Genomic DNA, 23,378 nt, shown 5'->3' with positions numbered 1-23,378 from the left:
GTTGCCATCTTGGGAGTTTATTTTGTCTGAGTGAGCAGTGGGGAAGATTCTGAGGCTTGCAGTGTGGTTGAAAACTCCCTTCTGTGAAGGGGAACTTATTGAGTACCGTACTGTTAAAGTAAATGTATTGAGTCTGAGCAAATGCAGTAATCATGGCTTGGGGTTTTTCTGTTAAGAACATTAACTTATTATAAGAGACATTAGTGACTTTTTTCAGTCAGTGAGAAAGTTTAATAAATTATCTCCAATTTTGGGGGTGAAACTGTGGTCAAGTGACTTGGGTTGGTTTTTTTTTTTTTGTGTGTGTGTGTGTACAAGACCTGGATGGCTCCAGGAGAAAAGGCATAAACACTGCTGAATCTCTTCTGCATTTGGCCTGCTTTTACCATTGCACTTGCCCCAGAGACTGCTGCCATGTGCCACATGGTGACTTGTCAGATGTTCCATTATCACAACTGAAATTACATTCCATTATATCCATGCACAGGGACTACTTCAGAGCTTTAAAACCTTGCTTTTAATCGGTTTTTGTGTTACACAAGAATGAGTGGTTTTGAGAACTGGTACTGAGGAACAGAGTTGCAGGGTGAGTGGGTAGGCCAGTGCATCACCCCTGCTCTGAGCTGCTCCCCTCTGAGAACAGTCCTTAGAGCCCTAGGAGAGACTCATTTGGTTAAACATATTTTATTTTTTATAATGCTGACAGAGTTACATTAGCTTTTCATTTAGTAAGGAAGAATGAATCACTTGGTGTTAGCATAAAACCAGGTTTAATAGAATCAGAAATGGCCCACAGTGAAATTGCTCAGAGTGTGACAAAGGCCACCTGCAGTGCAGTTGTAGTTTCCCTGAGCCCTGTCAGTTGCAGTTTCCCTGTACCTGGAATAGAAATCCTTTACCCACCGAGTCAGGTGAAGCTGAGAAGGTTCTTTAGCTACTTCTGGTAGGTGCACAGGACTGAGGGGCCAGGGCAGTAGTAACCCTAAGCTAGCTGAGAAAATAGGTTGAAGTGTATTAGGCCCTAGCTTATGAAAAAAATCACCTCAGCTGTACTGTTAAAAGTACATTAAGGAAATTTAGTACAAGTCTGTCATAGTGACAAAGGCAGTGATTGCTACATGCTCAGTAACTCAGAAGTTCTGAAGGATATGTGTAATGCTGATCATTTCTAGACCTCTTTAAGCTGCCATTCTTTCCTGGATTGGGTTGTGTTCAGGGCTCTCATGGAAGAGCACTGTTTTCTGCTGTCTTTTACCTGAGAAAGAGCTGTCCTCTCCTGTTAGTGAGGCACAAGTTCACATAACCCTGGGGTTGGCTCTGTGGCTCACTTCACCCAAACACTCCCTGCAGAAGCATCAGCTGCAGAGAGGTGGATTGCACAAGGAACTGTAGGGTTAATGCATATTTAATGCTATGTAGAAGCTTTACCTATTTCTAAACACTGCAATGTCCAGGGTCAGACTGACAAAGGGAAGAGAGCAGAACCATCAAAAAAAGGGAGTGTGTGGAGTAGTTCCAGTGCTAAGACATATTTCAAGATGTTCTTAAAAAACTCAAGGGTTCAGTAATGTGAGTGACACTTGGAAATGTCTTACTTGGCTGTGACTAGTACTTTTAAAAAAACTACAAAACCCCAACTCCCACAGCCTTCTCTGGGGCATGGGGAGGTGGCTGCTGGGGACCTCTGTGTACCTTGCAGAGATGGAGCCTGTTACCATCCTGACAGCTCTATGCCATGTGTGGGATAAGACTCTGGAACACCAAGGTGTCTTTACTCTCCATTTGGTGAGAGAGTCCATAACACCCACACTTCAGCAAGCACAGAGAAGGCCAAAGCAGAAGGTGTCTGTGTCCTAGGGTGAGCTCTGTGGAGCCAGGACAAGGATCAGCCCCAGGGTGAAGGTGCCACCTAACAGAACTGGTAGTTGTTGCCCTTGAGCAGTGGCTGCCCACTCTCCTCTTGCTCGCAGGACTCCTCACAGCAGCCAGAGGTGTCACAGCCACTGTCTTCCTCTGCACTGGAGGGGAGGTTGGTGTAGTCCTTGAAAGAAAAGGAAGAAACACAACACCCTGAGTGTGTTTTGGTCCCTTTGATGCCTGACACCTGTTCCCATGTGGGTGACCAGCTGGGGATGTGCTCACTCTGCATTACCACCCTTTGTTGGGCCCACAGGGCAGGGCTCACAGCTAGGGCCTGTGCTTTTGTGAACAGCTGGTCCTGAGAGAGTGCACGGCAGGTCCAGGGGAATGGGGCAGGGTGCTGTGCTGGCAGTGCATGAATGGCTGTCACACTGAGGTTTCTGCCAAGAAGCTGTGCTTCCTTGTGCAGCCCTCTTTGACTGAACCCTTCAGCTGGATACCTCTGCACTTCCCACCAACACCACACTGCTCCCATCAGCTTATGGTAGGGGATATCACACAAAATGTGTCCAGAGGCTGTGTTCATATAGGGAGAAAGATCCTCCCCCTTCTCTCCAGAGGTCCTCACCTGCTCCTTATGCACCTCCAGCTCTTTCTGGATGAAGCAGCCGATCTGGTCGAAGGTGGGTCTCCGTGTGGGCTCCAGGCTCCAGCACGCCTGCATGATGCTGTACCTGCAGGGCCACACAGGGACAGGGAGGTGGCATGGTGCTGCTGGAGGGTCTGCAGCCCCAGGCTTTCCCTGCAGCACTCTGCATGTCAGGGACACAGAACTGAGCAGTCCCTTCTTCCAAAAAACCCCTGGTGAGTGCAGTGCTCCAGGGAATGGTGAGCACTGCAGTGGATGGAGCAAACTAATCAACAAGAAGCTTTATGCCATCAAGACCTCAGGCTTGCACTCATTACCTCCTGTAGCCTACTCAGGCTCATCTTCTCATAATCATACAGTCAAAAAAAGCTAACTAAAAAAAGAAGAAACCCCCACCAAGTTCAGAAATGTAGATATGTAATGTGAGTGTTCCCATCCTCCTGTCCCTAAACAGGAGATGCTGGATAAACTGCCCCAGGCCTTGTTTTCTACAGGAGCAAGGAGCAGCCTGATAGGATCCATCCTTCACCCCAAGGCAGACACCAGGGAGAGCAGGCAGAGCTGTGGACAAGGTCCCTGTGCCTTGTCCCCTGTCCCTGCCTGTTGCCAGCCCCCCTCTCACTGCTGTGTGAATCTCAGTGCATCCACTCACATTTCCAAGGGAGCGAAGTCAGGTCTGGCCATCTGGTATCCCTGCTTCACCATGCTGTAGAACTTGCTGTTCACCACCATGCCAGGATAGGGGCTCTTCCCTGTGACAGGAAAAGGAAAGGTGGCTCTCAGACCACAGGGTTCAACACTCCAGCCTTGAGGGGTGGGAAGAGGCAGCCTGGAGCATCACCAGGGAGGTCTGAGTTAGAGGAAATGATGTGGGATTCTTTGTTTTGAACGGTCCCTCTGGAAACATAACACAGTGTTTTACAGCCCTGATAAAATAGATTTTTGTCAACCTTCCTCCTTTCTTGGAAATTTTTCTGCAGGTACATTAGGGCAGTAGTGAGCCACAGAAAACAAAAGGGGTTTGCAAGCTTGCTTTCTTACCAAGGGAGAAGATCTCCCAGAGCAGGATGCCGTAAGACCACACATCACTCTGCACTGTGTAAATGCAGTCAAAGATGCTCTCTGGGGCCATCCATTTCACGGGCAGGCGGGCCTGGAAGAGCAGAGAGTCCTGCAGACTGGGACAAGCTGGCAGCTTATGCTACACCCTGTCTGTCCTTTCCAGCCCCTCCTACCCTTGTGCCTTCTCTTGTGCCCATTTCAATTACTTACATTGCCTTTCACAACATAGTTGGAGTCATTCATGATGTCCCGAGCCAGGCCAAAGTCACAGATCTTGGCTACTCGTCCATCTGATATGAGCACATTCCTGGCTGCTAGGTCACGGTGGATGCACTGGGGACAACAGACCACAACTGAGATCCAGTCACTGGCCCTCAGCAGTCCCAAAAAATTCCCTACAGCCTGGACCTGCCACCAAAACAATGCTTGTAGGGACAAGGGAAGCATGTACTGCTTGAAGAGCCCCTGTCTGAGGCATCATGTCATGTACAAACTGCATTTGTAGCTCTCTTTCAAGCACTTCATTTGCAGTGTTAAGACATTATGCCATGTCATGCTCTGTTCTTTAATCACTCATGGGGCTGTCATCTTCCCCACAAGGGGAAGGTCAGAACCAGGGGCTGTTTACACTGTTCTCATCCCTGAAACAGTCACAGGGTGACTGTCACACTCTGAGCCAGCTCTGGCAGTCAGCTCAACAGCCACTTTCAGTTCCTTGTCCCTGGGGTAGCAGGGACGCTGCCAAAGCGAGAAAGCTTCAAAACAAAGCTCCTGACCTCGTGTAAAAGCAGGGGAGAAACTGTTGAGACCAGCATGATGCACAGCCCTGGGTTCCCCCTGTAACACTGCCCTCCATGCAAGGGCTCTGGAGGGAACACCAGACACCAGGGCCCAGCCTGTCTGAACCCAACAGACACAGCAGAGAGGCCCATGTCCAGCAGCAGCTTGCTTGAGCTTGGCATCCCCATCCAAAGACATCCCAAGCCTTCTGCAGCCAGGATTGGGTGGCTCCTGCTTGGCTGGACTGGTGTTGCCCTTGGTGTGCTGGGGGCAGTGTTCCTCTGGGCACTCACGTTCTTTGATGCCAGGAATGCCATGCCCTGGGCCACCTGGCTGGAGAACTGCAGCAGGTCAGAGAGATTGAGGGGACGGAGATCCTCCCTGGCTTCATCCTCCTCCGAGCTTCTCCCTGAAATTCAGAGCAGAGATTTAGATTTGCTGCAAAGCTGGTGAGTAATGCAAATTGTGGCATGTCATGGTTTCCAGAGCTAAACCAGACAGGATGGCCAAAATAAAGAAATCACAAATGACAGAAATGAGCCTTTGACTCACCCCTGACTTGCGCAGAATCTGATGCTGCTGAAGATGATGATGATGACACAGGCCTCATTTCAACATAAGTTTCCAAACCCTGGCTGGAAAAGCCACTGTCACTGAGTAAGAAGCAGCAGAGAGGGGGGCAGGCTGTTAGAACCCTGCAACAGCACCTTCTGCCCTGCTCCATATCCACCAGGAGCAGAAACCAAATACCTGCCCCCTGAAGGTGACTTAGGCAGGGGCTTGAGGGCAAAGGCAAACTAGAAACTGATAGAGAGGGAACCTGGGCCCCTTTTTTAAGGGTAATGGGAAGCAGTCAGCTCCATCCTACCAAATGCAAGTGCCCAATAGTGCAAGAAACCAAAAGGTTTTGTTTCTGAATTGTGGAAGGTCAGACAGGGCAGTAACCTGCATTTATTGTGGCATATTCAATGACTGCTGTCAAAGTCCTTGAAAAACTTGGAATTATAACCAGGTCTGAATACATGCAACCTCTGTGGCTTTTACATCCTGATGTCCTGCCTGTCCCCAGGCAGGATTTGATCTCTCCCCAGCACAGTGCTCCTCACACTTCTCCCAGTGAGCGCCCAGCCCTGCGCTGCTCAGCCCTGCAGGCCCCGGGCTCTGCTCCTACCTGCGGATGTATTTTTTCTCTAGCTCAATGTTCTTGTAATCAGCAGCACTGTCCAAAGAGGTGTCCAGGGCAGAATCCTGGATAATTATGGATTCAGTCTTCTTCCTGAGGAAGTTCAGCAGGTCTCCATAGCGACAGTACTCGGTGATGACAAGGATTGGGCCTGGGAGAGCAGCAGAGAGGGTTCATTAAGGAATGCTGCTGCTGTGCCCTGCCCTGAGGATTGCTTTCCCTGGGAGGGCAGCAGAACCCACACAGCTCAGCTGTGCCTAGAGGAGGGGCCCTGTCAGGGTCTGTGGGGGCAGCAGGGCTGGGGGATCCTACCTCCACAGGTGCATGCCCCCAGCAGGTTAACAATGTTCTCATGGTGTCCCAAGTGACTCATGATCTTCAGCTCAGACATGAGGGCCTCCTGCTCGTCCCTGTCTGCTGATGCTGTGGGGTGAGAGAAGCACCGTGTGAAGGAGTGAGGGAGGGACAAGGGGGAGATGAAGGGAGAGGACAGAAAAAGGTGTAGACAGAGTCATGGAACAAAAGGAGGAAACACACTTAGAGTGAAAACTATGTCCTCTAACTGTGCCTCTGGCCTCCCCTGTCCACAAAAAAGGCAGTAGTGTGATTCCAGCATCTGGTACTTGGCACAGAAACAACTTCAAAAAGTAGCTGCTGCAGCCAGTGAGCACCAACATGTGGCGAACACATTCTACATCCTGCCCAGAGGAGCTTGGGGGCTTTCAACCCTTGCAATTTGCTCTGTGCTCACACTTTAGCATCTTCACAGCCACTTTGAGCACCGAATCTTCTTTGCCCAGCCCAAAAGCTGTGGCTTCCACCACTTTTCCAAAGGCTCCTGCTCCAAGAGTTTTTCCTGCAGAGAGAAAAAAAAAAAATGGACTTTTCAGACATTTGATAGAGCAAGATTGAGCAGCTATCCTGCACACAGCCTTGAGGAGCATGTCTGGTGGAAGGGGATGCCTGCTGGGCTCACACAAGATGACACATCCCTTAGTCAGGAGCTGGCAAACATCTGTGGGGAGCTCTACAGTGAGCAAAGGTGGTGTGAAAGAGGCCATCTCCAAACTTTGCCTCACCAAGGCTGTGCCTTAGGAACGACCCCACGTGCAAGAGGAGGGACATGACACCCGCAGCCTTCCTTGGAGCAAAGGGAGGGACAGGCAGGCTACACCCTGCCGCTTACCATCCCATATGGAAGAGAGCAGCAAGGGCTGGTTAGGGATGCTGCTGGAATGTCTGGATGCAGCTTTGGATATCACCCAGAGCTTTGGCTCTGACTCTTGAAGCATTTCAGCTCTCTGATGAGCTTCATGCCACCAGGCAAGCAGCAGGGAAGGTTTCTTACCAAACTGGAGGTTGTTCCTTGGAAACTCCCACTTTTCATTGTATGGCAGCTGGGTGGGATCAATGAAGATGTAATTATTGCCCTCACAGGCCTCGATGATCTTCCACCTCACCTGGTACTTGGGTTTCTGCAAGGAAGAGGCTCCAGTCACTCAGTTCCCCAAGCTGGGAGGGCTCCCCAGCCCCAGCATCCCCTCAAGCTCACTCTGCAGGTGCACAGGGAAGATACAGGTTTCAGCCCATCAAATATCTTTAGAATCTTGGCTGAGTGAGGGAGGCTTTTTCTGGACAGCCTGGATCTTTGCAGTTATGGAGAGGTCATCACCTGTGACTGAGGGAGGCTCTCCTGCCACTGGAAGCAGCCTGTTGCCATCATTGGGGATGGCAGAGCTGGGAGATCCAGCCTGTCCCACCAGGGCAGTGGCTGACAGTGCCCAGCTGGGGCTGGAGGGAGATGTCCCCACTGTGTCTCCTTCCTTGGATCCCTGCTTGCTGAGCCCAGCACAACAGTGGGGCTGGCCCACCCTCACTTCCTTACAGGGGTAAAACAAAAAAGGAGAAAGAGAAGTAAGAATTTCTCTTTTCCAAGAATGTCATGGCAGAAGTAACAGGGCAAGGCAGAGCAGCAGAGCTGGAGTCCTTGAGCAGAGAAGGCTGGGACTTGTCTGAGATAGGTAACCAGGTTATTTATAGACATCTCTTGGGCTTGCAAGCCCTTCCAAAAAGCTATTTATTTCAGATCTGCTCTTCCACATTGATCCATCTTTGTCTGTCTCTGGACTGCTGTCCAAAGGCAGCTCTGCCTGCTGAGCTGTGGGTGCTTGTCTGAGAGAGGGCTCTGATGGATCTTCTGGCAACCAGCACCAGAACTTTGCTGCAAAATCTTCAGCCTTGATAGGCTGTCAAAGGAAGGGTGCCAAAAGGGAGAGATGAAAAACAGGAGATTTTCACCCACTGATGAGGCAGAGTGAGGCAGAGGTGGCTACTGATTGGTTCAGTTTGTGGAAAAAACAGAGAAAGAATCCAAATGCTGGAAATGAGCCCTGCAGAGAAAATGGGGCAAGTTCTTATATAAAAATAGTGACCAAGTCTTCCTGGAAACAAACTACTTCTAACACCATCCTGTTTCTCCATAAAAATAGTTTTTTATAAAGCAGTGAACAGAATAAAAAGTAGATGCAAACTGCAAACCACTTTTTTTTTTTTTCTCCCTTAATCCAGTCCATGGCTTTGTGGGTACCAGAGCAAAACCAGCTGCAGCTGACAGCACAGACTGAGCACCTTCTTCTGGCACCAAACAATAACCACACTGACCTGTGGGCTGCAAGGCTGAAGGAGCAGGGCAGGGGAGGTTTTAACACACTGGGTTGGGTGCATGAGCTTGGCCCTGCAGCAGGAAACTGCAGATGGAATCTGGGAGGCAGGGGAGGTGAAGGAGGCAGCTTGCCTGGTCCCTCCAAGCTGGATGGCCCCTGGCCTGGCTGCCAGCAGAGGCTGTGTGCCCCTGAGGCTGGGCAGCCCTCACAGCCTGAACAGGGAATCTCACCTGGTTGTACTTGTAGAGCAGGAAGAGGAGGAGGAGGAGCAGCAGCACCAATGCCCCAATGCAGGTGGAGAGAACAGGGCTGAAGAGCTTGTTTGGAAGGGCCACGATACTCCCTGGAAGAGGAAAAAGAAGGAGAATGAGTAAACACTCTTAGTTCAATCCCAACTCTGGGACCATTTTGCCCAGCTATTCACTTTGGATTCCTCTATATGCCACACACCCAGCACAGCCCTCAGCACACCCTTTTGGGAGCTGAGGAAAGGTCTTGATGCCAAACTCTAGGCTAGTTCTCATACCCTCCTATTTCCACACAAACAGCACCAGATGCAGCTCAAACTGACTGGGGACCAAGACCTGTGCAGCAAGAACAGCCCCACCAAAAGAGGCAGCCCCTGCATTTTCATGGGCTGAGAAGCTGCTGGATGCACCATGCCCTGGAGCTGAGTGCTGCAGTTATAAGATGCTCATGATGTGGCTCCAGGCTATAACCCGGACAGAAATTCCCACATCTCTCAGGACTGGCAAATGCCAAAGCCCCACACCTGTGAGGGTAAAGGGCTTGTGCAATCTGCCCCAGCTCTCTTGCCAGACAGTGGGGATACACATAAAGGATGTAATCTCCAAGCCCCCAGATCCTCCCCTACTCTGCCCAGCTGATGGTTTGTATCTTACTGGTGATGGTGAAGGAGTGGAACATGTCAGAGGCGTTCCCTTCCCCGTTAATGGCCACGCAGCAGAAGGTGAAATTGTCACCCAGCTCCTCGAAGAGGATGCTGCTCTCCACCTCCACCTCTTGGAAGGGCAACACATTCACCACCTGGGGTCTGGAGTCATTGCTTATCAGTCTGTAGTCCTCGCTGTACCTGCAGGGATGGCAAGAGGGGACAGTGAGGGCTGCTCTGCAGCACAGCAGCTCACAGCTGGGGAAGGTGGGGGGCTGTGTCAGAATAGAGAGGAGACACAGGGAATTAGGCTTGCAGCTCTGTGAGATGTGTTACTCTGTGCCAAATTAAAGATCTCGCCCTGAATACAGGAGTATTTTTCTCTCCCTTAATTCAGTCCATGGATTTGTGGGGACCAGAGCAAAACCAGCCACAGCCCTGCTTAGATAGAGCCATGAGTGCCTTTATGTGGCTCAGCACTCTTAATTAACACTTTATGTGTTCTGCCATCAGTCCCTTCAGTGGGGCTGGTCCTGAGGCACAACAACCCTGTCCAGGCAGCTGCAGTTGCTTCCCGTGACTCTGTAGCTCAGTAAACCCATGCTCTGCAGAGCCTCAGACCTGTGGAAGTCCCAAAAAGATGACTAGGCCAGTCAGGATTTACCTCTACAGCAACATACACCAGGGCACCTCTCCAAATGATCCATATATTCCTTGAAAAATCATGGGCGGAGCATGAATCACAGGTGGACAATCTCTTCAAGCTCAGGACTTTAGGAATAGAAAGTGCCCCCTCTTCTCAGGCAGACTCCAAGAACCTCCTTTTTCCAGCAGAGCAGCATCCCTGCTGCTGTTACTGGGCAGGATTGCTGTATTGCCTGCCCAGGAGCCCACGTGGTGCTGCTGCTCAGTGAATGCCAGCCAGGGCAGGGGCACAGCCTGCAGGGCTCAGTGCCCTGGGCAGCCTCACCTGTCAGAGTGCACGGGGCACTGGTACCACTCGATGCGTGGGGCAGGGTACCCGATGGCCACGCACTGCAGCAGGCTGGAGTCCTCAGCTGGCACCTTGATTTTGCAGACCCTTGGAGAAGCTGTTGGGGAAGCCACAGAAACAGTGAATGCTGTGACCAGAGGAAGAGCACATCCCCCATGCTCTGGTTTCCTTTCCATGCATGCAACAATAAACCAGAGGAACCCCTGTGCTACACACAGGCAGCTTTGGGCTGGGTCTGTGTGTCCTGTGGGTGCTGAGCTGGAAGCAGCCTGGTGTGACCGTGCTCACAGGGATCTGACCCCATGTTTCAGAAGGTTTGGTTTATTATTTTATGATATATATTGTATTAAAACTATACTAAAAGAATAGAAGAAAGGATTTCATCAGAAGGCTAGCTAAGGATAGAATAGAAAAGAATGACACCAAAGGCTTGTGGCTTCGACTCTCTGAGCCAGCTGACTGTGATTGGCCATTAATTAGAAACAACCAATATGAAACCAATCACAGATGCACCTGTTGCATTCCACAGCAGCAGATAACCATTGTTTACATTTTGTTCCTGAGGCCTCTCAGCTTCTCAGGAGGAAAAATCCTAAGGAAAGAATTTTCCATAAAAGATATTTGTGACACCCTGGTACCCCAACCAACTATTTTTTCCAACTGGGAAGCAGTCCCAGAGGCAAGCAGGGTGAAAGAATGGACAAGAACTTACATTTCAGAGAGATGCTGAAGGTAACTGACTCATTGGTCGCACTGTGGGAGGCATAAAAGGTGTAGAGGCCTCCCTCTCCCTCCTTCAGGCGTTTCAGGGAGAGTGTGTTGTTGTACCTGCTCACAGAGAGAAACACTGTGAGGAGCACACAGGCCTTGCTCAGTGAGATGCTGCTGCTTCTGTGCTCTGGAACACTTCCAGCACTGATCCCAGCCCATCTGGGAACCTGCCAGTTGCTTCTGTGGGGGAACTAGGGAGGAACTGATCTTCCTTAGGGGAAATACCTTTTGCCACCAAGAGCACTTCAGCACTTCTGAAAGGCTACAGGTGGGTGAATGCTCAGAAATAATTTAACATCTAAATCATTGCCTTTCAAGGGTCAGGGGATGCTGGTCCTCCTGCCTTTGGCAAAATGAATCTTTGAATCTCCTTGAATCTTTGCTCCCTAGTGCCACTCCCTTCTGACCCCAGCCAATTGCTCAGCCCCCAGTGCAAGAAAGAGTTCACCCTAAAGCCATAATTTTGCCAAGTGGCACAGTTCCTCTTCTGGATTGTTTTTTGTTTTTAAGAAAATGAAAGGGGAAATTGCCCAAAACCCCAACAAATGGAATGATTTTCTTCCCCTTGGTCTCAGTTGGCTGCAGGCTTTGGAAGAGCAGATGTGTTAGAACTCTGTTAGAACATATTCACATAACAATATGTTCCCAGTGCCTCTCAGTGCACACTCTTTCAACCTCAGAGCAGGGGATACGTCCAAGGGCCAGTGAGGAAATTAAGGTTTTTGTACTATTCATCCACTCCTGCAATTTCTTCTGGCAAGGAGAGTGCAGAATTGAACAAGCAGATCACAAACGTGATACTGACTCCCACAAGGCTTTCTAAGGAGAAGGCCACCAAGTTAGAGAAGGGTGGTGTCCTCCTTGATCACACTGTGGTTTGCTAATAATACTGGAAAGAGAAAACAGAAATGCAGAACAGTTTCCCTCTTTAAAACCAGAGAATTTTCTGTAGAATGGGGCCTGCCTGTTTCAAGGAAAGCTCTCGTGGAAACATGCCATAGAAGGGTAGAAGACAAAGAGCACGTACCAGTTGTTTCCAAAGATCATTTCACCCTTGAATATGGTGGGTTTAGAGTGCTTCAAGGGATTCCTGTGTTCCCAGGCCCAGTGGAGAAGTTTTGGGTAAGCCTTAATGTGGACCTGCAGCTCCACATTGTCTCCCAGAGCCACCTCCAGGCTGGTGGCTTGCCCTGGGGTCAGGTGCACGTAACCTCTCTCTGCAGGGTGGAGGAGAGCATGACTGTCAGCAGGCACGTCCAGAGACCTGGAATAACCCTACACCAGCCCCATAAATGGATCATTATTGGAAAGAGCAGCCTCAGCTGGGAGACTGCAGGAGGGAGTGAAACATTACACAGGTTATGTTCCCAAAGGAGTGCTCTTAAATTATTTCTTTGTCATGGCACTGCCTGAGAAGAGCTAGGACATCTTAGTGAAGTCTCTGAGGAATGAAGTTGTACATGCTGTATCCTAGGAAGTGACAAGGCTAAACAGTATCTCCTAATTGTTTAGAAAATACAGGCCCTTTAGCTAAAATCCTGGCTTCTCACTAGGAGATAACAGACAGAGCCTTCTTTCTGAGCTGTGGCTTTGGACCATCAGCAAACTCCAGCCTGTGAGCTGTAGGGATGAATTTTCCATCTTGAGATACAAACAAGTGTGTAACAGACCTGAACCCCCTTTGGTGGATCTGTGGCTGGAAGAGACCAGATCCATACTCTGCTCATGTGGCTCACCCTTCCTTCTAACCAGCCTTTCCTGGTCTGCCAGCACAACCTTGCCCACTCCCTTTTTACTGTTTCAAAGCTGTTTATAAATGCACAGAGACTGAGACTAGCACTCAATTTTTCATCCAGAACCCAAAACATCCTCTGGCTCCTTCAAATACTAAGGGAACACCAGTTCCTTTCCCAGCAGCTCCATAGTTCCCATGTAAGCCCTTGGGCACAAGTGAGAATAATGTTTTCAACAACAAATCTAGGAAGAGAATGGAGGCAGAAGCAGCAAATACTCCAGGCTGCACATGATTCAGCCCTACTAGGCTTTTGGGGAAGGACTCACCTACTACCTGAAGCATTGTTGAGGCATTCTTGGATCCTACTGAATTGTTAGCTATGCAGACGTACTTGCCACTGTCCTCCATGGTCACAGCTGCAATGGACAGGGTGTCACTGATGAAGTAGTTATCATTTTCAAGGTCAACCCTTTTAGTTCTGTTGACCTGTCAGGCAGAGAGCAGGGAACAGCACACATTGGGAGGGCAGAACAAACACATCTCACCTGCTCAGGGCTAGAGAGCTCATCCCTGAGAGCAACCTGTGTGCAGACCCAGAGGCACATTAACCCCCAGGATCCAGGGCAGATATTGCACAGCAGTCAGGTTACAGCTATTGTCAGCCTTCTGACTGCAACCTGGCCTTACACTGTGTGATACAAACATACCTTGTGTGTGGTTTCATCTCCTTAATAAAGGCATCAGTTATAATAAGGACTTCTAGCAAACCTCATCTAACCATCTAGCAGTTAGAAGTCAGCATTATAGATTCCTTTTCTTCAGACATATCTTTTCTCTGGAGAACTCTGTCCTGAAAATGCTTGCTGCTTTATAAGCCCTGGCAGGGCTGGGAGAAGAAATGTTGCTTTAATAGGTACTGTGGCTCCTGTCCAATAAACTCAGCTGAAACCACACATTCTCATCCATTGCAGACTGTTTTGACAACAGGCAGGTGTTTCTTTATCCTGTGTCATCCCAAAGAAAGGATATTCAAATTTCTACAGCTTGACTAGCTGCATTGGTTGGGTGGTTCAAGGTTTTGCTGTGGGTCTGGGCAGTTCTTACCACCCTGTGTCTCCCATTTTCCAGGAAAGCCCCACACTCCAGCTTACTTTCTTTGCTGCTGTGTCCCATTTGATGTCATACTTGTGGGAAGGAGCAGTCACCCTGCAGGTGACTTGGAAAGGTTCTCCCACGATCCGCACATGGTCCACAGGGTCCATCTCCACATAGACAGGCTTCTCCAGCGCTGCACAAAGGCAAGCAGGGAAAGATCCATGTCAGCTTGTCCAGTGAGCCCAAGTGCTCTGGGGACTCCCCAGGACCTGGCTACCTTGGGTGGTGAGGCACAGATTGCCCAGAGAAGTCGTGGAGGCCCCATCCTCAAGTGTTCAAGGCCAGCTTAGGTGGGAGCTGAACAATCTGATCTAGCAGGTCGGAACTAGATGATTTTCAAAGTCTCTTCCCACCCAAACTATTTTATTACTCTTTTCTATGATTCTACCTCCTCCTTTCCATCCTCTTTACCCCCTGCCTTCCCTTTCTAGAGATCACCACTCCCTTTTGAGCACATGTCTGTGGGAAGCAGTACAGGGAGGGAGAGCACAGCAGTCAGGACTGTGGGTTGAAAGGGAAGGAGAAGCTTTTGCCATGGTTACAAATGGAGCATCAGGGACTGAGAACTTGCAGAACTTTGGACAGATTGGTGGACATTTTTGTCTGGTCTGTGACAGGGCCTGCAAAGATTTGAAGACTGCTGAACCCATGCAAGCCCATCTCAAGGAACCAAATTGCCAGAGGCTGATGGAATTTGGCCTCCATTAAATAACCTTTTGAAACTGCAGGTTCAGAAGGTCTTTCCCTAACTATCTACTGTGCCCAGCTTAGCTATTTGTGGCCCTTAGGACAGCAACAACCCCTGTTCTTTACCTTCTTCCACAACCAGTCTTATTCTTGGTGAATTATTTATTTTTCCATTTATCTGTGCTTGGCATCGGTAAGGGCCCTTATGCTTGGTCTGCACATTGTAGAGTGTTACTCCTCTCTCAGCACTGAAGGAGTAGTTGGTCCCAGGTAGGAGAGGAGAGGCATCATCCCTTATCAGAGTCACACTGGATCCGTACTCGGGGGCCGTGATGAAACAGGGGAAATCAACATTCCCACCTTTGATCCCCCAGACCCGGAAAGAGGGGGTGTACCACGTGTTATTAGGGTCTGCAGAGGAGACAGGACAGCCTTGTGAGAGGGGTCAGAAAATGCACTGAAGTGAGAAACACATTCCAGCAAGGCAAGCTTCCAGCACTGCTGCCCAGTGGGAGTTCGATGCTGGGGCAGCCCTGCTCAGCCTGCCTGACTCAGCCTCCAAACACTCACATGACAAACCCAGCTCCAGCCGAGGCATTTGAGGGGATCACAGCAACCAGCTCACTAAAGGCCATGGATAAGAGAGGCTGAAAAGTATGTATACCTCTAATTAAACTTTTCACCATGGTGAAAGTTTTACTTGTGAGATCTCTGGTTTCCCTGCTCAGGGCAGCATTTGTGGTACAAGGGAAGGGGTGAAGTCAAGTGGCAGAGCTACCACAGCACAGCTTCTTTTGAGATAAATGAATATTTGGGGTTCAGGTCATGTTGGGAAGATGTAATTCATGTGAGTCTCTCCCTTATCTGAGGTACTGACAACAGAGTTCTCTGATTTTCTCACTGCTCATTACAACACTGAACAGACTGTTTTTCAGGAAGGGAAGCCACAGCAGAAGGAGGGAGAGATCCACATATACATGAGATGTAGCTCTATGCTTTATCCCAGTGCTTTAACCATGGGCCCCATTTTGTGTGGCTCCACCAGGAGCCTGCACTGCTCCCCAGGCACACACACACACACACACACAAACACAGCACAAAGCACCTGTGCAGGGCTCCCTGCAAGGATGCTGCTCTGCCAGTGGCTGTGGGAAGAGACAAGCAGGGTTATTACCTCTCACAAACAGGTGGATGGCTGCAATGCCCTTGTCACTGCTGTTGACATAAGCACAGGTATAGGTGCCTGTGTTCCTGTAAGTGGCATTGGGAATACTGAGGGTGCTGCTGGTGTGGTTTCTGAATGTAACCTCTTTGCTATTCCATGCAACTTCAGACTCTCCTGAGCAGTGCAAGAGGACTGGATCACCGGTGTTGACAACAAGAGCAGGGAGATCAGGGCTGATCACTGGAGATGCTGAGCCTGCAAGGGAAAGAGAGAGTGAGAATGCAAAAATGACCCCTAAAGATCCTCTGTTGGAGTTCACACTGCTGAGAATGGAGGAAAAGGCTGAGCTTGGGATTCAGACTGGCTTTTTGGCTCATATCACTCCATCATTCTCTGTCCCACCAGACACATATGGCCTGATACTCCAAGGAATGAATTTCAGGGAAGAAACACCACCCTCCACACTTCCCTGCCATTTGAACATTTAGACAACTGGGACAGGAAAAGCAATCATCTGGAGCTGATTAGGGCAAATGCCAGTTTGGCAATTGCTCCTGCTGATTTTTTGCCTCTTACAATAGTTTTCCTTTTGCGGCAGAGCTGGAGCCGCTCTATGGACTGGGTTAGCCCATAGCATCATTTGGGGGAGTTAAAGCCAAGTTTGGTGGATGGGGCTCTTTGTTGCATTGGTGCTGAGGTGAGCTAGAAGAGACCTGGAAGGCTCCTGCAGAGCAGGTCAGTGCATATAATTTGGCTTTTTGTTGCCAAGTACTGGATTTTGAAGGACACCCCCTCGTGTGTGCATCATGGAGTCACACACTGCATTCTCCTCACAGACACCAACAAAGCATTATGAAATGACACAACATTATTATTCCTATTTGGGAGAGGAAACTGAGGCATGGAAAACCTAAAGAGCTGATGACAGCCCATGGCTGCATTTGTTCATACAACACACCAATCCTGCAGACAGCAGCATCACAACCAGCCAGAGTTCTGAAGCATCTCTCCTTTGAAGATGCCTGCTCTGCTGGCTGAATAAAGGGGAACCAGGGCCCTACTCCAGCCTTAGTGTCAGAGGGAAATATTTTTTCCCAGTTTTGCCCTGTCAGCGAGTTCTTTGAGTCACCTCCTATATTTAGGGTGGGGGGAAGTGCAAAATGAATCAGTGCCACAGGGCTGGGGAAGAAGTGGTGCAGCCACCCCGCTCCAGGCCCTCAGGGAGGACAGGAAACACATTGCAAATGGCTATCTGTGCCTGGGGGGCTCTGCACCCCCTCCCAGCCCCTGTCCAGGGCTATTCTCCCACTTCTGCTTTCCTTCCCAGTTGCTCACCCAACCTCACATTTAAAGGGACACACACCCTCATTCAAATAATACTAACCATAAAGGGAGCTGTGCAATTATCAATTCATTGCTCTGCAGGCAGTGATCCCCTGCCATGGACACTGGCCCTGTAAGAGCCAGCAGAGCACAGCCCCATCCTCACCCACCCCTGATCACAGCTCTTTAGGGGAGGAAGGCAATGCCCAGGGTACAGATGTGTGTGCTGGGCTGCCAGCTGAGCTCAGGGCTGTGCTCTCCAGAGCCCAAGGAGCAGCATTTAAGCCATCCTGGGCTGATGACTCCCTCCATGCAACAAAGGGTTGAGAAGACCCTGGAGAGCGTTGCTGGCGTGTGTCAATGACACAGTGGCCATGGGGAAGCTCAGACAAGGCATAGATTAAACTCACTGGCCCTGTAGGGAGAAGCAGAGAAGAAGAATCTTTGGAGCATGGAAAATTTGACATTTTATCTCCCCATTCCCTTTTTTTTTTTTTAAATACTTTTATCTTTCTGTGGAAAGAGAAGAAGCCCAGAGCGGAGAAAAACATATCCCAGAATAATTTGCAAAGCTACATTTTCCACATATCTGAGGCAAAACATTCCTCCCTTTTTGCTAAGCTGTGTTTTCTAGTGGGGTTTGATATTTCTGTTGCTTTAACTCTTTGTCACTGGATCCTTTTCCCTCACTTACTCTCTGCTTTGGCTATCCATCCACAGCCAAGGCTTTGGCACCATTTCATGGGGAAAATGACTCTTTTTGCAGGAGGACAAGGAAAGGAAACAAAACAAACAGGAGTCATCTCACTGTGCATCTTGTCACCAGCTCACAGGTATTACAGAGGTGCTGGGGCCAGAAAAGGCTCTGGGTAGGTGCTGTCCAGAACAGTGAGGAAAAAGCCTTCAGGCTGTCACTAGAGCCTCACATCCACACTGAAAGCACCACACAGGTGGAGTGAGGACAAACAAGACAGAAACACCAAATGCAGGAGAAGGCAAGCTGGAGGTCACTGAGCACCCACTCCTTCATGTGTGCTGGGGATGAGTCAGAGCAGTGGGTCCTTTTCCAGAATGGGGAAGCAGGGCTGCTGGGGGAGGCTCTGTCCCGGCTGACCACTGTGCAATCTTGCATGAAGCCCAAGGATGTCTCTGTTCTGCTCTCCAGCAGCTTCCGCAGCGCTGCCAGTAACTGCTGGCCAGAGGTTTTACCACACTTGGGTTGTGTAACCATGACCTCTCCTCACAGCTGCAGACTGTCCCTGCCTCTCCCATGCCAGCCAAAACACTGCTTTCCCCTGCTGAGCATTTGGTGAGGAAGGAGAAGTGAAGGCTGGTATGACAGAAGTGCCCAGGATCCAGCCACCAGGCATTTTAGTTAATTCTGGGGAGTAACTAGGCTAAGCTCTGGTCCTAAGAGGCATCCATACCAGACCTGAGCTCCCTTTGTCCCACCCTCAGAGACAGCAAGGAAAAGTTTGATTTCTGAGGACCCCAGAGTCACCTACAGTATCTGGATGGAGAAAAGTGTGCTCATCACAGCTCTGCTTGGGGCTTCTCCCTCAGAGGTTTAGGTTACCCACAATAAGAAAACAAAACTCCCAGGAATACATCTCAAGATGGCCAAGAACACAGATGCAAGATGATCAGGTTTAAAACATTTCCTCTGCTTGATCTGAGCCCCTTACCCTCCCTCAGCAAGAGCCCAGATCACAACAATCACATCACATCAGCCCTGGGTGCTCACAGAAGATGCCCTTGCAATCCAAGAGGCAGGAGAAGGAAGTCAGGCTCTGGCTCCAGCTGGAGGCTATTGCTTTGTAGAACCTTGGCCTGGTGCATCTCTGTGCTGCAAATGGCCAGCAGTGCTGGTACCCACAAAAATGTGCGTCCTACAGCGTGGCATGGCAGACAGTGCCTCATGAAGGTGTCACAGCTCATGATCTGGCACTGGCCAGTGGGTCAGGGAATCTTTGGGGAGATCCTAAAAGCTGTTGTTATGATCTCGCACTAGACCTGCCCTATTATTGTAAAATCCACAAGAAATTAAAAACCCTGAAGCCTTCACAGCCCAGTTCCCAGCACAGCAGACCTAGAAAATGATGCTCAACATGTTGCAAATGTCACTTGAAGTGAAACAACAAGTGAGGGGGATGCAAATGTCCTGGGCTGAGAAGATGAGCGCTGCAGTGGCCCAAGAAGGATTCCCTGCCTGTTGCATGCTAAATGCTGTCCCCACAGGCTGTCCCCACCACAGTCTCACTGTGTCCCCAAGCATGCTCAAAAGGAATATTAAGGTGAGCGCCACACAGGACCTGAGAGATTCCCTGCACTTCAAAACGCAATATGAGTAGTGCTGGTTTCCACCTCTTTGGTTGTAAACCTCAAAACAGGCTTGGTGACTCTTTTTTGAGGTTGGTGGGTTGTTGCTTCTTGGCCATCTCTGCAGCCTCAAAGGCGTGTTCACCTTTCCCTTCTTGGCTGGCTGAGTTGTTTCCATCACACCCTGGCTCTACAGCCCTGCAAATCAGCAATCCTCAGACACTCGAGCTGGGCATGAGGTGCTTTGGAAGGTGCCAGTGCAGCTGATATTCCCAACCTCTCCACCTGCAGACCAAACACCTCCAGCTCCTTCCCCATTTGAGCAAAGTGTTATTTTGGAAAGAGCTTCCCCTCAGGACACAGTTTCTGCTGAACCATTCCTTCATCTTAAACCCTGTCCAGACTCAAAGAGTGGGAAGTTTCTCTTTCCTATCTCCCCAAGGCTCTCCTATGCTTTGTGCACCTCTGCATCCTCCTTGGCCTTGCCTTGGCAGGGCTGCAGGCAGCCAAGAGCAAGCCAGGCTCTAGAGCCAACACAGACCAGCAACACACCCTCTTTCCAGCACTGCCCTCCCTCTCTAACTGCAGCCAGCTCTGGATGACCTTCAGAAAGCTGCTACAGCCAAGCCTGCAGTGAATTCCAGCGCAGGTGTCTCTTCCCTGCAATGCCACAGAGCACACACCTTCTGCCCAGCCATGCCAAGGGTCCTTGAACCTGCTCACAGCAGTGCCCACTCCATGCAGCAGCAAACAGGGACCATCCCAGCCCACAGCAGCCTTCTGGGACACAGCCCAGCTTCACCCTCCACCTGCAGGAGCTGCCAGGTGTCTGTGAGTCCAGCTCCAGCACAGCCCCATCCCCACCAAGGCCTCCTCAGCAGAGAAGGAATGGAGCACTCACACCAGACACCCAGGAAACCCTCACCACATCCCACAGCTCTCCTGGAGGGACCTGGGCCTTTGGGGGTACTCACCATGCCAGAAGCCAGCTGTGGTGAGCAGCAGGAGGAGAGCAGGCCCCATGTCCCCAGGTCTGGGGTGTCCCCAGGTGTCCCCAGCGCGGAGCCGGTGCTGCTGCAGGATCCTCTCCAGCAGTGGGTGCCTCTTCTCGTGGGCACAGTCCCCAGCACTCCCCTCTCAGGAGCTTCTCCTTTCTGGGCTGACCACAAGTTAAATTCCCTATTTTGTTTGTTTTTGAAACAGGAGGAAAAAAACCAGGCCGTGCCTTGTCACGTCACCAGTGACAACGCCATGGCAGAGGTGGGGACATGTGCACACCCTACTGCAGGGTCCCCTCAGCTCCCAGAGTCGCTCATCCCCACACTGGCAGGGGCCACTGCACCATGCTGGGGTTTGGGAGAATCCTGGTGTTCTCTGGCTTCTGCCACTCCAATCTCCAGGGACATTTATACACTTTTGCCTTGCATGGGGACACAAAGTGTCCCCACACTTGCAGGCAGTGGATTCCATTTAATGTCAGCAGGACAAGTCTCACCTCAAGCCCAGTGCTGGCTCTGGGACCTGAGGACCCTCACAGGAGATGGCAGGCCCCTCACAACTGGCCCACAAAGGCAATTCAGCTCAGGGCAGCTCCCAGGTGGGAAAACGCCTGTGAAGATGCCAAATTATTTTGTGTTACCCAAAAATGTGATCCCTGGCGCAGAGAAGGGTCCTGTGGCCACACAGGATCACCCCCAAGGCCCATGCCAGCTTCACCACCTCCCTGGCAGGGAGGGTGTTGGAGTCCCACATGCAGACCCCTCCTGATATGAGGGCATAGGGAGACCCCTGCTCTTTCCCGCCCCCATAACCTCAAATTCTGGGGCTCAGAGTGACCCTGACACCCCCAGGCAGCCACAGGGATCAAGCACAGACCCTTCCTCCCCCAGAGCCCACCCAGCCATCCTGCCCTGCTGGGAGCTGTTCTGTAATTGGCAGCCTGGCAGGCACCTTGAGGTGGTAATTAAACTAATTAGCTAGTTAGCAGTGTTGCTAATTAATAAATCAGATACTTTGTTAACCCTCCACTGGGCTGTGGGTATTCCAAAACAGGTGTGAGGGAAGGCTTGAAGCCAGCCAGTTCTCTCAGGGCCACCCAAGTCAGCAGGATTAGCAGCTCCTGTCACACACAGGGAGCCCCTTGCTCCCTGCTCTGTCTCTGGATAACCTCAGGCTGCAGCAGAAGTTCAGGGCTGTCCACAGCAGCTCTGGGGTGGGAAGTGACAGCCATCACCTGACAGTGCTGGGGAGGAAGGTCCAGGCTCTGCCAGCTGCCCCAGCTGCAGCCCCAACAGCAGGGAAGGGACAGGAACCCCCTGACAAACCATGGGCAGAAAGAGAAGGGTTGTGCCAAAATATCTGCACAGAGGTGGCTGTTGAATGTGCACCTGCAGTGCCCTGAAAGCCTCGAGAGCCTGGAGGGGAATGGGCTGCTCCAAAGGGGGCACTTAGGCACCAGCAGGACAAGGCCCTGGGGCCAAGAGATGAGAGCATGGCTGACTGTGCTGGGGATGACTAAGAGTCATGGGAACATGGAGAGCTCTTGGGTTTGGCCAGAAGGATGGCTGGAGACTGTGAGGGAGTCCGGAGAGAAGGAAAGGCAGCTTTTGGCCAAGGAACATTTCCCCTCAGCAGTTTTTCCTGGCAGGGTGCAGGGAAGAAGAACGTGAATTAGAGGCAGCATGGTGCTCTCAGGGGCTCCTGCCCAGAGCTGGGGGTTGTCAGGCAGCTGGGCCACAGGAGATGTCTGCTTGATTATTCTTTCCTCCTTTCGAGCCAAAGGGGCTTTTTAAAGGATGTTTGTTTCCCTCCTTCTTCTTTTTAAGGCTTTTTTTTTTTTCCAGGAACAAATGCCAGCTCAGAGAGAACTGACTCACCAATGTGAATAAGTATTAAACCAGACAGATTTAATAGCGAAGGGAAACAATCTCTCAGCCTTGCTTCTTCTCTTTGAGGGGGCCCCTTGCACAGCATCTCTGCTGGCAGTGATCCCCAGGTGAGAGCCTGGACTGGGCACACCTGGGGATGCTCACTGGGACAAACTTGGGGTCCCTCCCTCTTTTGTGTCCCTCTCTTCCTCCTGCACCCCAAATCTAATGTGCAAGCAGCAGCTCAGCCACAGGAGTGCTGCTGGAACTGCAGCTCTGAGCACGGGGCAAGGAGGCTCTCAGAGAAGCTGCAACCTTACTTGGAACAACTTGAAGCCCAGGAGTATCTGTGGAGGCCCTGCTGGTTGTGCAAGATGGGATGAGACGTGCTCAGTGCATGGTAGACTGGCTGGGGAAGGGGGAATGGAGGCTGCTGTGAGCCCTGGTTGGGAGCACTGGGAGCTCAGTTGTTTCCCTGTGGGACCCCAGCACTGAGCACAGCTGGCCACAGTGCCATCCCTGCCTGAACTGCCCTGCAGCAGTTTGGGGACACATGTGGGACACCTGTGGGACCCAGGCACTGAGCACAGCTGGCCGTGGTGCTATGCCTGCCTGAACTGCCCTGCAGCAGTTTGGGGACACATGTGGGACACCTGTGTCCTGTTGGTGCCCCACAGCTCCTGGATTTGTCCCTGCAGTCTCTCTGCTTCCCTGAGCTCTTCCATGGGGTGTCTGTCTCATCACTGCAGAGGAGACTTGTTTTGGGACGGGGGCAATGCCCTGCTTGGGGTCCCCATGTTGTCCTGCTCGTTTCCAGCCCCAGGACCCCACTCCAGCACAGGCTGACATGCAAAAGCTCTGCTGGGTAGGGATCAGTGGGAGCCTGCAGGGTTCAGGGCTGAGCTCTGCCAATTCCCCCTCTCTGCTTCCCCCCAGGCCTTTGATGAAGTTCTCTGGACAGAAGGGGATTCTTTTTCTCCCTGCTGATTCAGCTCCTGGAGAAAAATGCCCTGACTGAGCCGTGCCAGGTGACTCAGAGCATATCTGGGGAGAATCAGCCTGAGCTGGTCAGGGAAGGCTGCAAACCTCCACTCTGGAAAAATGAGCAAAGGCAGCAACCGAGGAGAGGCAGGAACCCAGGAAAGGCTGGAAAGGGAGCCTTGCTGGAACCTGGACCTGCTTGCTGCTGCACTCCATGCCTTGGACCTCTGGGTACACAGGGAGCTTCCAGGAGCTAAGGGAGGCACAACTGATACCAGTGGGGCTTCATCAT

At 50.9% G+C, this 23,378-nt stretch overlaps 1 protein-coding gene across 2 annotated transcripts; it reads right to left on the bottom strand.

Moving 5' to 3' along the window:
- Positions 1 to 1,619: 1,619 nt before the first annotated feature.
- CSF1R (colony stimulating factor 1 receptor) lies at positions 1,620 to 20,383 on the bottom strand. 2 transcript variants are annotated; one of them, XM_054287834.1, is made up of 21 exons: positions 20,213 to 20,383; positions 15,606 to 15,851; positions 14,558 to 14,842; positions 13,741 to 13,877; positions 12,916 to 13,075; positions 11,882 to 12,071; positions 10,796 to 10,911; positions 10,060 to 10,180; positions 9,100 to 9,290; positions 8,428 to 8,540; positions 6,883 to 7,009; positions 6,286 to 6,390; positions 5,847 to 5,957; positions 5,523 to 5,685; positions 4,904 to 5,004; positions 4,645 to 4,760; positions 3,782 to 3,904; positions 3,551 to 3,662; positions 3,162 to 3,261; positions 2,489 to 2,594; positions 1,620 to 2,041 (listed from the first exon to the last, which is right to left on the bottom strand). In XM_054287834.1, the coding sequence occupies exons 1-21, from the start codon at positions 20,259 to 20,261 to the stop codon at positions 1,910 to 1,912; spliced, it is 2,904 nt and encodes a 967-aa protein (XP_054143809.1). In that variant the 5' UTR covers positions 20,262 to 20,383; the 3' UTR covers positions 1,620 to 1,909. The 2 variants fall into 2 exon arrangements, with proteins under 2 accessions (XP_054143809.1, XP_054143810.1); XM_054287835.1 differs by having other exon boundaries at positions 4,904 to 4,986.
- Positions 20,384 to 23,378: the final 2,995 nt, after the last annotated feature.

The sequence above is a fragment of the Melozone crissalis genome, unplaced genomic scaffold (assembly GCF_028551555.1).
Source record: "Melozone crissalis strain CALT ecotype California unplaced genomic scaffold, PUWL_Pcris_2 ptg000061l_1, whole genome shotgun sequence".
Classification (NCBI taxonomy): domain Eukaryota; kingdom Metazoa; phylum Chordata; class Aves; order Passeriformes; family Passerellidae; genus Melozone; species Melozone crissalis.
The sequence above is the reverse complement of the archived record's forward strand: the minus strand, read 5'-3'. Positions and strand labels throughout refer to the sequence as shown.

Bases quoted from the DNA above. Each gene is read 5' to 3' on its own strand.
- CSF1R (XM_054287834.1), bottom strand. From the start codon at position 20,261: ATGGGGCCTGCTCTCCTCCTGCTGCTCACCACAGCTGGCTTCTGGCAT. The intron at 13,878-14,557 runs GTAAAGAACAGG...GCCTTTGTGCAG, and splicing joins AAGACTGGTTGTGGAAGAAG to CGCTGGAGAAGCCTGTCTAT. The intron at 10,912-11,881 runs GTACGTGCTCTT...CTCTGTGAGCAG, and splicing joins ATGATCTTTGGAAACAACTG to GTACAACAACACACTCTCCC.